The sequence below is a fragment of the Colias eurytheme genome, chromosome 13 (assembly GCF_061535395.1).
Source record: "Colias eurytheme isolate Ceu_HAF_F1 chromosome 13, ilColEury1 Martin Lab GWU primary, whole genome shotgun sequence".
Taxonomy (NCBI): domain Eukaryota; kingdom Metazoa; phylum Arthropoda; class Insecta; order Lepidoptera; family Pieridae; genus Colias; species Colias eurytheme.
In genome coordinates, this window is record NC_142992.1 from 10,180,614 (window position 1) to 10,194,162 (window position 13,549).

A 13,549-nucleotide genomic window follows, 5' to 3' on the forward strand; every position below is an offset into this window, starting at 1 on the left:
CAATTAAATCTCTTTAAATGGTTGACCTTCATGTTGTACCACATAAAGAGTTAACAATTTCGCCATGGAATTCTTATTCTCTTCAAATTTATATATAGATATTTATGTTCTTTTGTTTTTCAATCACTTTGAATGGTGGATTAAAAGATACGTGTACAAATCATAAGATGTCCAATTAAACAACGAATTCCTTACCGCAATCAAATATTTCGATGAAGCTTACATTGATAAGCTTTTAGCTCAAAGCTTTTATCGTGTAAACTTCACATTGTCATGCGAGAAGCGTTCGTCAAAATTTTCCTTTCCATCTCCTATTTTGTCCCTTTTATTTTCACCACAAAAAATAGTTCAAACGCGTCCGATTTGGGCAAAAATAGAATAGTAAAATTTAAACGCAAGTTCACTGAAAATACAGAAACGGTTAAATTTTCAATAATTTCATTTAGCATTGTAAAGTTACTATCTATAGTACCTACTTTAAAAATAACAATCTAATGAGTTAACTAAAATAAACTTAATAATCGAGTATGCAATACAAAATCAATGCGCTTTCACAATTCCAAGTAATGAAGTTACTTCATTCCCCATTAATTTCTAATATACATTGTCTGAACAATTTCACATACCTATTTATTCCCACCTCGAAATCTTATTGAATAGTTTTTCCAATAATTATCTTTTTATTCATTCAATTATCACCTGATTGTTGTTCTATTGCTTGTGTTTATTATTACCATATAGAGTCAAAACTTTATTGTTTTGTTAATTGTTTGTTTTCTGTTCCCATAAATTTTCTAATTAGAATGGAATTTTGATAACGATTACAATGCAAACATTGAAAGAGTTTATCGCAATAGTTGTTGCGTGCTTTTTGACGATCTAATTTTCAATACGAATCATAGTAAAATAATTAATATAAATTGTAGTCTATCTGTTGTTTATTTTAATGAAAAGCAATCAGCACACGCGTGCATTTTCAACGATTGTTGAAGAAAAATAAATAACATTAACATACACACTATTCTCTGTTAAAGATGACAACCTATTTGTAATTATTTTCTTACTGTTCGTTGTTCGTTGGTACTGTATATTGCCACTATGCAACAGCCCTATTTTTTGACAATCTATATAGCTTCTGTTTCTTTAGCTCTTCTTTGTTTTTGCGACAAAAATCAAAATAGGTAATCCTTCTCCTAGCTAACCCTTATATCAAGAAATAACAATACGCAGATCTATAAACTTTGTCGTCATTAGAGTCTATTTCTAAAAGCATTCGTCTCAACTCTCAACCATCGTGATGCACAAAGCATTAGGACACTCGTTTCCTGTTGTTTACCGCTTCAAGTGTTTCCAACAATCATTGGTGAAGGTATCCATTGTACATCAGAGAAACAAAATAACAACGCGGAAGGTTACCAAATAATGAAAATGTATTCTTTACTCAACTGCGTGCGTTATGTTAGGAAGTCGTTATGACGATTTATTAGTTGTAACTTGATGGAGATAATTAAAGTAATGAATGTGTAGAAATAATGTCGCATTATTTAATTGCGTTGTGTTCAAATAAAAAACATTATGATGGATAGTTGAATTTCTATTTTGTGTTAACAGAATTATTATTGTAGAAAAAGTAGAGTAAGTTATTATTAACGCTTTTTGACCATAGACAGCGTATGTATCTCCACAATTCAACCTTTGGTCCTTCTGTATTTAAATGTGCAAACTTTTATAAAGAACCCAAAAGCTGCCTTTTCTTAAAAAAAACCTTACATACAAAGCTATGTAGTCTGAATCTATTTACCATTAAAATCTTAAATAACTAAGCCTCTTTTACAATTTTCCCAGCTACTACCACTACGACCGCTTCAGTACAAACTTCATCAACAACGGTCGCGCCATCACGCAGACCCTTCCGTGTAGCCAGCCGCAGACGACCCTTCACTCCTTCTACCACCAGTACCACTACCACCACGCAAGCTACCACACAAGTGTTGGAAAGCGAAGAGTCTTTGCAAGAGATTGATACAGGTAAATGGAGAAGATAATGAAGTTACAGAATATGGTTCTGTACCTATAACTAGATGTATTTTTTCAGATTTTTCATGAAATTCGAGTTAAACTTATTATAATCATGATTCAATTTACGAAACCGGCAAACTTGAGGAAATGTTAAATTTTAGGTCCCGGAATAGAAAATTTATAATAATTTCATTTTAACTTTACTTATTTTGAACTTTAATCTTAGCAGATCAATGAATTCTTTGTCTTGAACTTCTTGCTCGATTATGTTTTCTGTTTTACGAAAACAATCATATTTTGAATAAAGAAAAGGCTGCATAGTGCGCATACCAGTTTTTTTTATAAGTATATCTTGTCAATTTACTCTATCTCTTCCCAGACACATTCGAAGACCCATCCCTAATCCAGCCCAGTACCCAGAACTCGACCCTCCACTACCGCCGCCCGCTCCAACTGCCCCGCGCGGACCAGAACCCCGCCGCCAGTACTGACGACGCGAGCGAGAGACAGAGCAAGAAGTACAGCGCCAGCTTCCGCAACCAGATCGATGGCACTGAGAGGAGTGTCGCTGATGGTGAGTGTTAGTTTAGAGCAGGATTAGGTTGGTGCTGGTGACGTCACCATGGAGAGGACGGTCGTTATTAACTCAGGCCCCGGAACCACAGACACAATAGAAAATCTATTGTGTCGTGGACCGATCGGGCCGCTTGGGGCTCAATGGGTTAATGGTAAAGAATAACTAGATATAAATGGCATTGCAGCTGGGGAATAGGCTAGTTCGGATGACATCAACACCGAATATTGATGGTATAAATGTTATGGTCAAATACAATATGCTAAACATGATAATTGATCTTATATTATTGATTAAATGAATAGCAACATATACGAAATGAACAATGTTTACATGTTTATCCATATTTATATTTTATTCATAGACTTGTTAAAAGTCCTTAAACCATAAGGTTACATAATAAATTTACAAATTACTTAATAAATTTTCAAGTTTGTATTAAAAATATATATTTTTTTCCAATGTCTTCAATGATTTCAACTTCCCCTTTACTTCCAGATTACAACTCCGAAACGGCTGTAGCTTTAGCAGCGCACCAGCTCCTCGCAGCCCCGGTACCAATAGTGCCAGATTACGAAGAACCAAAAACGACGCGAAAGCCAAAAACTACACAAACAATCGTCGACTACAAATACACAAGCCCGTATTACACTGAAGATTATAAAAATCAGGACTTCACTGAAGAATATTATAGAACAACTAACATTCCCACTAGACAAGGCTTCGTAGAAACATCAACACCCTACTACCAATCTGAAATTTCTTCCACATATTTTACAGACACTAGAATACCATCTACAGAATCTACGAGCACTAGATCAAGAACGACATACACAAACACACCAGACACTTACACTAACACCAGACCAAACACAGACTACACAAACACCAGACCAAACACAGACTACACAGACACCAGAACATACACAACTCCCGAAGCTTTCAATACAAGAACCACATACAGTAATACTCCAGAAACATTTACAAGAACGACATACAATACCCCAGAAGCCTTCACCAGAACTAGAACATATGCCAACCCTCCTAGACCTTCAGGAGTTTCAATAACAGTTGGGTCAGAAAATTCCGGAGACTCTACAGCTAAATTTGCATATGATACTTTCCCGTCTACTACTTTTAGTGATTTCGAAACTAGAGTTACTAGACCAAGACTTTCCACTACAATAAGTCCTACAGTTAGTGACATAAATGTACCTACAGCAAGATTCACTACGGGAGCTTCAAGCTATCCTTCGACAGTTGCCAATAAATTCCCAAGACCAGCTGGATTTTCTCCCAATTTAGTAAGCCTAGGCTTTGAAACTGATGGTCAGTCGACGTTAAGACTGGATTCGAACCCCGGACCGTCTACTGCGAGGTACTTTGGGTCCAGTGCGAAGATTCCAGTTTCTACTGAGAATGGACCAAGTCAAGAACCTTCTTACTTTACAAGAGAATATCTTTTGGAGTCTCCTGTGACTAAGGCTTATGATGGTAAGTCGGTTATAAATTGACATTTACTTTGAAATTGTATTATGTTATTCGTATTATGGATTTGTTTCGTTCAATTAAATTCGTTATATTCATATGAGTAGACACGAAAAAGAGTTTAAAAAAATGTTTCTTAATGTGTAAAGGGTGTAAAAATGGAAAAATCTTGGAAAAACAAAACAAGCCTTAAGTTCTTTTATAAGAAATAATAGAAGTACCTAGAAAACAACCCAAAAAATAACTTTATTAAATTCAAAATAAATTCTTCCAGATGAATACCAATACCTATCTCCAATAACGACACCACAAACAACAACCAGAAAACCTCCAAGAAGGAAAACAGTCTACAGAAGGATTTCCACAACACCCCGACCCACCTCACCTTTAGTCCCAGAAACTATTAAACCGAGACAAACTACAAGAAAACCTTTTGAAAAAATACCAGTTACTGAAAAAGATACTAAAGAAATAGTAAAGAATACGAAAGCAGATATTCCTAATAGAATCAAGCCGATATCCGAATACGATTATTATGATGATAATCAAGAGAAGATTGGAGTCAAATATGAGAAAGAGAACCAAGTCTTTATAGACAGCAAAGGTAAGAATATGAATATAACGAACCAATAACGCTATATAGGTCAACATAATATTTTCTTTTTCTAAATAAGTGTAAACTTATTTGATCTTTATTTTTAACCTACTCTCACAAAAAACACTAAAAAATAAAAAAAATATCGATATTTATCTACCATTTATTACAACAGTGCTTTGCAAACTGAATTATTTTTGAAGTGTAACTTCTTTCGTTCTGAGAGTAAAACTTCAAGGTCGTGACTTGGCAATACCGTCACATCATGGAGTAAGGCCACGATTTTGGTATCTTTGCATCTTGCCAAAGAAGTTTCACTTCTGACACGTGTGCTCGGCACACACCCCCTTTTTTGTATTTAAACCTTTTTAACCTTTCATTGTTTTATTTGCTTTTCTCTTTCACGATGTTTAAATTTCATAATATAATCTTTTTCCCCAGGTAACATAGAATGTCTCGACATCGGTAACTTCGCTCACCCAACATCTTGTAAGAAGTTCATATCTTGTGCTCGAATCCGCGGCGGTTCAGTGCTTGGTTGGGAATATATCTGTCCCAAAGGTCTCTCGTTCGATCCCGTTGGAGGCATTTGTAACTGGTCCGCGGGGTTGGGATGCCAGGAGAAAGATATTTAAATAAAATTGTTTTTTTCGATCAATAATAACAACAAAACAATCGATACAATAAATTGTTAAAAAATGTCTAGTGTGCTTGTAAAATTATGTTGGAACCATGTTGGAACGAAATATTTAAGCGAAATCAAGCTTAACTTGGTGTTGAAAACGCACCTAAATAATTGATATTAATGAACGACACACAGTTCGTTAAAAATTTAAAAATGTTGAATAACGAAATCATTTGACTTTTTTGACAAATTGGAATTGACAAGATCTCTTCGACGTGTTATTTTGTTGATAGAGGGCTCTGTAATAAAATAATACTGCCCTGTGAAATTATATTGTTGTAATTTGTACTTAAATTCTTTGTAATATAATCTTATGCTTTATCCTTGTGATATTCCAGACTAATGTTATCCATTCTTTCCACAATCTTGCAACAATAAGATTATCTACTTTTTAAACTAAGTCAAAATTATGTACATTTTTATCTTTAAGACTAGAAACTTAATACTCATTTTTATATTTTATATAAAACAAATGGTTTCCTATTATTTTTACCTTTTTACTACTTTATTCATGTATTCACTGCCATTTTCTTCGTTTTTTATTTTAAATTTTATACACCTAAATGAAGTTATTATTGTACGTATTCTTAAATCTAAATCAAAGAAATATTGTAAAATATTTCACAATGTGCCTTAATTATTATATACAATTATAGCTATAAGATATTTTATAGTTAGACAAATAAAATATAAAATTAAATACGGTTTTATTATTTCATGCCCTTTCTATGCCTCCGATTTACTACTCATTATCCTAGAATGACAAAAGATACCTATCTTTTTACTTACCTAACATTGAAAAATCATAAAGGACGCACCTATCGACATCTACTATAAAAATCATTGTGTTATTGATAGCTTATATCACAGACTATTAATAATATACTACGTATACAACTTATATTGATACTTTTTAAATCATAGACCGTCACAGCTAGAATTATTACATGTTGAGAATTTATGGAATCATAATTATATGCGAATACGATGGTAAATTACCAATTTAGTACAGCGCCTTAATTGTGTTCTAACTTATATTTTACATTTTATCAATAATTTATAGGTAAGCTTTTTAAGCGATTCAATTAGCCTCCGCCATAAGATAAATAAATTTGAAAATAAGAGCACACCTTTCTCTAAATGCCATCAACAGGGGCGCTAGGTGGCGTGACTTGACATACGAAATCATACGCAGAGTACAAATAATATTATTCCATTGAAAAGTTACATTTGGGGTTGCATTTTTTAGAGGACGCAATTTTATTTTTTTGATGTGTAGGGGGGTTCAGTGTGAAGCTATCACCAAGTTTGTGGGGTCGCCACCCTTGTCCCACGGCCGCCATCTTGAAAATAGCGGTTGATATGGTTTTTACGATATATCTCTTTAACTATTTATTTGATAAAAAAAATTGTTAACATTGTTTGTTGCAAATTAAATTCTCTACAACTTTGGTCCAGTAACTTTTTGTCGTAGAACTATAAATAAAAAAGTTATAAGCGAAAATGTTCAGAAATTAGAGATATTTATATTTTTCAATAAAACTTTTTTTTATCATTTTACGAAGAAATGATATCAGACCATTATTGTAGATTGTTTTTTGAGGAACAACTTTTATATACAACATTTTTTCATTAAGTAAATAGCTAAGATTTTACAGCGCTCCGAAGTGAGTAGGTACTATTTTTCAGTACTCTTTACTGTACAGTATACATATATTATGTGTGTACTAATAATAATTTGTCATCAGTAATTGTTTTTAATGTTTTTAATAATTAATAATTAATTTTGCAATATTATTAATAATTAATTATTGACTGAACTGACTTGAACCCTGGAAGCGCGTTTTTTTTTACGTCGAAAAGCAGGGCTGAATTAATGTTCTGCAGTGTGCTTCCATTGTTCTGGAGTCTGGGAAAAGAGCTAATATGTATATGTATAGTTAGGAGTACTGAAAAATAGTACTCACTTCAGAGCGCTGTAAAACCTTAGCTATTGACGTAATGAAAAAATGTTGTATATAAAAGTTGTTCCTCGAAAAACAATCTACAAAAATGGTCTGATATCATTTCTTCGTAAATTGATAAAAAAAAGTTTTATTGAAAAATATAAAAAGCTCTAATTTCTGAACGTTTTCGCTTATAACTTTTTTATTTATAGTTCTACGACAAAAAGTTACTGGACAAAAGTTGTAGAAAATTTAATTTGCAACAAATAATGCTAACAATTTTTTTTATCAGATAAATAGTTTAAGAGATATATCGTAAAAACCATTTCAACCGCTATTTTCAAGATGGCGGCCGTGGGACAAGGGTGGCAACCCCTCAAACTTGGTTTTAGCTACTCACTGACCCCCCCTACACATCAAAAACATAAAATTTCGTCCTCTAAACACTGCAAGGTTAGGCCTAAAAAATGTAACATTTCAATGGAGTATATAACAAATATGTACATATTATAGATAAAACATTAAAATCAATAGTTACGTCATGTTTCTTTTTGTAGAACTATAAATTAAGAATTACTAAATTTATTTCATGTAATTTTTGTATTATTTTCTACAAATTGCCTTATTACGTAAAATTCTGATGAGAGAAAGAAAATAAAACACAATTTCTAATATAACAATTTATTACAACGTCCGTTTACTAATATTAATATAACCGATGCCCACACACGTCATCTTGACCTTCTGGGAGACCACCAGCTCTTCATCAGAGTCTTCATCTTCATCCCGGAGCACTTCCAACTTGAACATCACTCCGAAAAACTCTTTTAGATGTTGCAGGAATTTTATCGTGTACTCTGATAGTGGACCCACCTGGAAAACATTTTTTTATTCATATAATCTTCGACAAGAGAATCCAAAATAACAAGATTTTACATAAAATCTATAAAATTATACATTTCAATGGAATGAATGACTTGTTAATGTAGTAGTTAGTGTGTTTAATAATATAATGATACTAGCTTTCCGATTCCGACCACGGCTTCGCCCGCGTTTTCAAAGAAATACCCGCATAGTCCTCGGATTTCCGGCATAAAACCTATCCTATTTATTAATCCGAGCTACCCTATATGTGTGTAATAATTTTAAGATATGGTTCGGAATTCTGTTATGGTTCCGATTTCTGTTATGGTTCCGAATTCTGTTATGGTTCCGATTTCTGTTATGGTTCCGAATTCTGTTATGGTTCCGAATTCTATTAAGGGTTCCGAATTCTGTTATGGTTCCAAATTCTGTTATGGTTCCGATTTATGTTATGGTTCCTAATTCTGTTATGGTTCCGTATTCTGTTAAGGTTCCGAATTCTGTTATGGTTCCGATTTCTGTTATGGTTCCAAATTCTGCTTTGGTTCCGATTTCTGTTATGGTTCCGAATTCTGTTATGGTTCCGATTTCTGTTATGGTTCCAATTACTGTTGTGGTTCCGAATTCTGTTATGGTTTCGAATTCTGTTATGGTTCTGATTTCTGTTATGGTCATTTATTTTAAGACATTTTACATGCTAATATCAAAAACAACTCACCACAGCTTCACTAACATCCTTCTGTCCGAGCGCCATCCACAAGGCAAGCAACCACTGCAGCGAGGAGTCCACTGCTCCCCCTCTGTGGATCTCATCTAGGAGTCTCATCGCACACTCCTTGCCGAGGTCCTCTGGTAGTGTGCTGTCTCCTGTACCTGCCTCTACTGATTTCTGTAAAAATGTTCTAATGTTATGTATGAGCATTAAAATTTTATGGAACAATATGCGTGTTTTAATTAAACCTTATAACTTGCACTCAAGCAATGAAATAAATATTCACTACTTAAACTCTGGCAACACTGTGGCCTAAATAATAATAGTAAAATTCACGAAATGCAGATTTAGAAACTTCCATTACATATTTTAATTCTTTTATTATAAATATAACTGCAAAACTTACATTTAAAAAAGGCTTATAAAAATACTTACAGCTTCCGCACAATAAAATGTTTTATCATTGGTTTCCGCTACAAGACTGATGCCGAACCCTGGACTCTTGCCTGCGTTAGATCCTCGACATTGATCTGTATTTATATACACGTCTGGAAGGAAGTTAAGCATCACCTGAAATAAAAATCTATAATTTAATTTAAAATTCAAGCTTTACAAATTTTTTAAGAGATTTGATGAAAATTCTAAAATTCTAAAATAAACAGGAAGCTACACTGTTCCATAGTCATAATAACAACATTGCCATGATATCTTAGATTGTGGAAATCAAAAATCAACCTATTTTAAAATTAAGAAGTAGGTACATACAAGTAAATGAAAAAATTGACTTTGTCTCAGCTAAGTGGAAGACGAGGGGTTTGAATCCCGCCTCTTGATCAATTTTTTTCTAATCTTTAAAATTTTCTCATTTGTAAAGCATTTGAATGCTATAAAAATAATTATCAATTATATTTATTTATTCAATTTATTAAATTTGCTTACCCCTTTAGCAGCTTCAACAACCCTATTGGCCATAGTAGGAGAGACCCTCAGCGCATACACAACACCTCTTATTCTCTTGACGAGGCCCCATTTAGTCCATTGCAATGGTCTTAAATGCCTCCTGACTGGACATCTGAATACTATTTCACCTCCACCTAGAGGTGGTGCACCTGAAAATAAAATTTATTTATTATGCACATGGACGTATAAAAAAAGACGGACGGTATATCGCCTAAACATTCAGTGAAGCCTAGTAATGGCGGCGACACATCCATGTGTGTGTGCCTTGTTGCCATGGCAACAGCTGTCCTGATGACAATGGCGGCTGTATTTTTTTCTATAAATTTTGTCGTAATAATTTTGTAATTAAAACATAAAAGAAATAACTTGCTTCCCTGTGGAATGTAATCCCTTGTGTTTTGTTATTTAAAATTGTACTGTTGCGACACCATTTAACCACGCAAGACGGCATTTTAAATTTTTTTTGTGAAACAGTGACGCAGTTAATCAGTCGGTAGTTCACGACGTAATGGCGGCCGACTAGCTTACTATGGTGAGAGTGTGTGCGTGTTTATTGTCTTTACACGATCGCTAGCTTACTATGGTGGCTTCACGTTGTTTGTTCGTAATACGGCGTCCGTCTTTTTTTATACGTCCATGATTATGCATTTATTTATTTATTAAAAATTATATCGTTGTTTAATTAACAAAATAGATACTTAGCACAACAATATACAAAATAGACATGCTTATTAAAACTTAGTTCTATTAGAAGCTAAAAGTGTGAAATAGATTTTTTTCTATAGACAAATGAATGGACTGGTTCAACAAAAATGTTAATATAAATGTAGATTCTAATCTACTTTTCATTCAGCTAATTTTTATATGAAAACTACACTATCAGAATGCTATTCACATACCATGTAGAAAAGACAACAAACAGGTGTTTGTACGAATTCTTTTACAATTAGCATGTTATTACCAAAACAGCTTACCTCTTCTAGTTACTTTTAATTCCAAGCCATCATCTACAAGTATGAACTTCAATAGTATAGGCAGTGCTGCAGTTTTAACCTTGTCTACAGACACATCTAAATCATGGTGGGTCACTCCTTGTAATACTGCGTTTAGAGGTTCCTTACAGAATGGGCCAAGGGCTAATAGAACTTCCAAATAATAACCTGAAATGTAATGAAAAACAAATAAATTTTGCTACTTATGTAAGATATCTATTTTTTTAATATATTTTAAACACTTAAAACATACACAAATAATTTAGTTCGCTAGTAAATTTAAATAACTTGCGTTAACTAACCTATGCCTCGTTGAGGACAGCATGTATGTGTAACCTGGCCACCAATTAATAGTCCGGGCTGGAAGTAAAGGGATGTACCAGTCTCACTCAACTCTACGCGTGTACCGTTAGTTATTTTATCAAGCAGCCGTATTAAGTTCACTTCATACTCTCTGAGCCCAGGATCGTCATTCGAACTTCGAATATCCTCGATCCTCACTGACCGACCACTTAGTGTTGATAATAACAGGCGTTGGCGGAAAAAATTGCTTCCCTTATAGATGAGAACGTCATTCTGAACTACAGCCGGCATTGTAATTAGTTTTTATAATGTCTTATTTTCAATATTTACAAAATAACATGGTCTATACTTTGAAACCGCACGTGGGACCAGTTTCAAAACAAAGCTGACATTGATAGACCGGTCATCGGAGTTCGGACAGTGTATCTGTCAGGATTTTTGTACAGCTTATAAAATAAAGACAGACAGAAGATAAACTCTGGGAATTTACACATTTTAACAAATTAATTAATGAATAGATAAGGGAAACCTTACCTAATTCATTTAATTATTTTTGGGAGTTCATTATTTAGATACAGACAAAAAAATAAACAACGCTGACAGATTACATGAAATATAATATCATGGTCTATGGCCTGTGTGAGCCTGTGCATGTCATTATTTTGACGTCAAAAGTACAACTTCAGCGACATGTGTATTTATTTTGATAGAAAATAACATACGCAGCACTGCCATTTATAAAATAAATTGAATTGAATTGAACATTTTACTTTAGAATATAACTGTTAATTTGTAAAAATGAAAGTCGAAATCGGTGACGTTGTTTTACCGGGAGATTATTGCGATGAAATATGTGCCGTTGGTGCCAGGTCAAAAGTTGTGATCGGTCCGGGGTTAAGGAAAGAAACTGACCATGTTTTTGTTACAAAACCAGGAGTTTTAAGGAAGCGAAATCCAAATACCTTTTGGGTAGACAGTTACCAGAAGCGATACGTACCTTCGAAGGGAGAAAATGTCATCGGCGTAGTTGTTCAAAAGGCGGGAGACATATTCAGAGTCGATGTTGGAGGAAGCTGTACCGCAGCATTATCATATCTATCTTTCGAAGGTGCTACAAAGAAAAACCGGCCAGAAGTTCAAATTGGAGATGTCGTGTATGCAAAAATGTTAGTTGCAAGCAAAGATATGGAACCAGAGCTAGTTTGTGTAGACTCGCACGGCAAAAAGGGACGTCTTGGCGTTTTAACAGACGGATTTGTGTTTAAATGCTCATTAAATCTTATAAGGAAAATACTTAATCCGAGTTGTCCCTTACTAGATTCTATAAAAAACGAGTGGCCTTTTGAATTAGCAGCAGGAATGAACGGAAGAATTTGGATAAAAGCAAACACAATGAGAGAAACTATAGCTGTAGGAAATGCTATACTAGGCGCCGAATACCTTAGCAATGAAGAAATAAAGAGCATCTGTACTAATATAGCTACAATTCTGGCTGGTCACATATCATAATACTTATTTTATAACAATAATGTAGTATATATAAGGTTTAAATAAAAAAGACAAGAACAGTGATGGGAGATTTATTTTGGCAAATGCAACTAACCTAGTAACGGAAATCTCAATACATGTGTAACTACTCAGACATCAAACTGTACAATGTCTGAACTCAATTCAATGATTACTTTTGCTTATCAGTATGAAACAAATTGTTTGACTTTCAAAGGAACTCTAAATTTGGCTTATTATCTTCACAGTAAATCATAAAACATTCCTTGAGTTAAGAAATAGCAAAGAAGTAAAATTGCTTTGAATTCTATTGTATCATCTTCATTTTACTCCATGTAAAGCAGAATCTATCTAATGCAAAATTATCTAATGATAATAATAAAAATAGGTGGGGTAATCCTGTCTTATATGTATTAAATACAATGAGTACAAATCACAATTTTACTTATGATGGAGCTTATTATTTATTATAAAGTTGATTGCCGATAAGCAAAAGTAACCATATATCAAAACTGAAAAACCAAATGTGTCAAACTATGAATAATAATAATTGATCAAGCCACGCCACTTGCACTATATACACATCAATGTGGCCGCCACTCCATTATCAATACATAACAATTATTACAATAGGAGCTGAGTGACCAGAATAAATTTCTATCTTATTTAATAATAATTTAGTAAACAATAAAATAACAATATGAGCTATTTCTCTTATTATCTTTATACATTAGTTAAGCTATGTTCATGTTTTTACAATTTTTACATTTCATTGGAAACAATAGTTACTTACATTATTAGGAAAATAAATACTAATTGCATGTTCTTTAAAAGCTACAATTTCACCTTAATTAGAAAAGCCTCTTGAAAAAATAACATTCTATTATACAGGATGTCCCACTATA

At 33.4% G+C, this 13,549-nt stretch overlaps 2 protein-coding genes across 2 annotated transcripts; one reads left to right on the plus strand and one right to left on the minus strand.

Moving 5' to 3' along the window:
- Positions 1-7,972: 7,972 nt before the first annotated feature.
- On the minus strand, positions 7,973-11,522 carry Rtc1 (RNA terminal phosphate cyclase 1). The gene is made up of 6 exons (XM_090108596.1): positions 11,138-11,522; positions 10,818-11,003; positions 9,823-9,992; positions 9,319-9,453; positions 8,890-9,060; positions 7,973-8,180 (listed from the first exon to the last, which is right to left on the minus strand). Exons 1-6 carry the CDS (start codon positions 11,427-11,429, stop codon positions 7,992-7,994), a joined length of 1,143 nt encoding a protein of 380 aa, XP_089964722.1. The 5' UTR covers positions 11,430-11,522; the 3' UTR covers positions 7,973-7,991.
- A 378-nt stretch (positions 11,523-11,900) lies between these two features.
- Rrp40 (exosome complex component Rrp40) lies at positions 11,901-12,907 on the plus strand. Its single transcript, XM_090109044.1, has one exon. The coding sequence runs from the start codon at positions 11,937-11,939 to the stop codon at positions 12,645-12,647; it is 711 nt and encodes a 236-aa protein (XP_089965170.1). The 5' UTR covers positions 11,901-11,936; the 3' UTR covers positions 12,648-12,907.
- Positions 12,908-13,549: the final 642 nt, after the last annotated feature.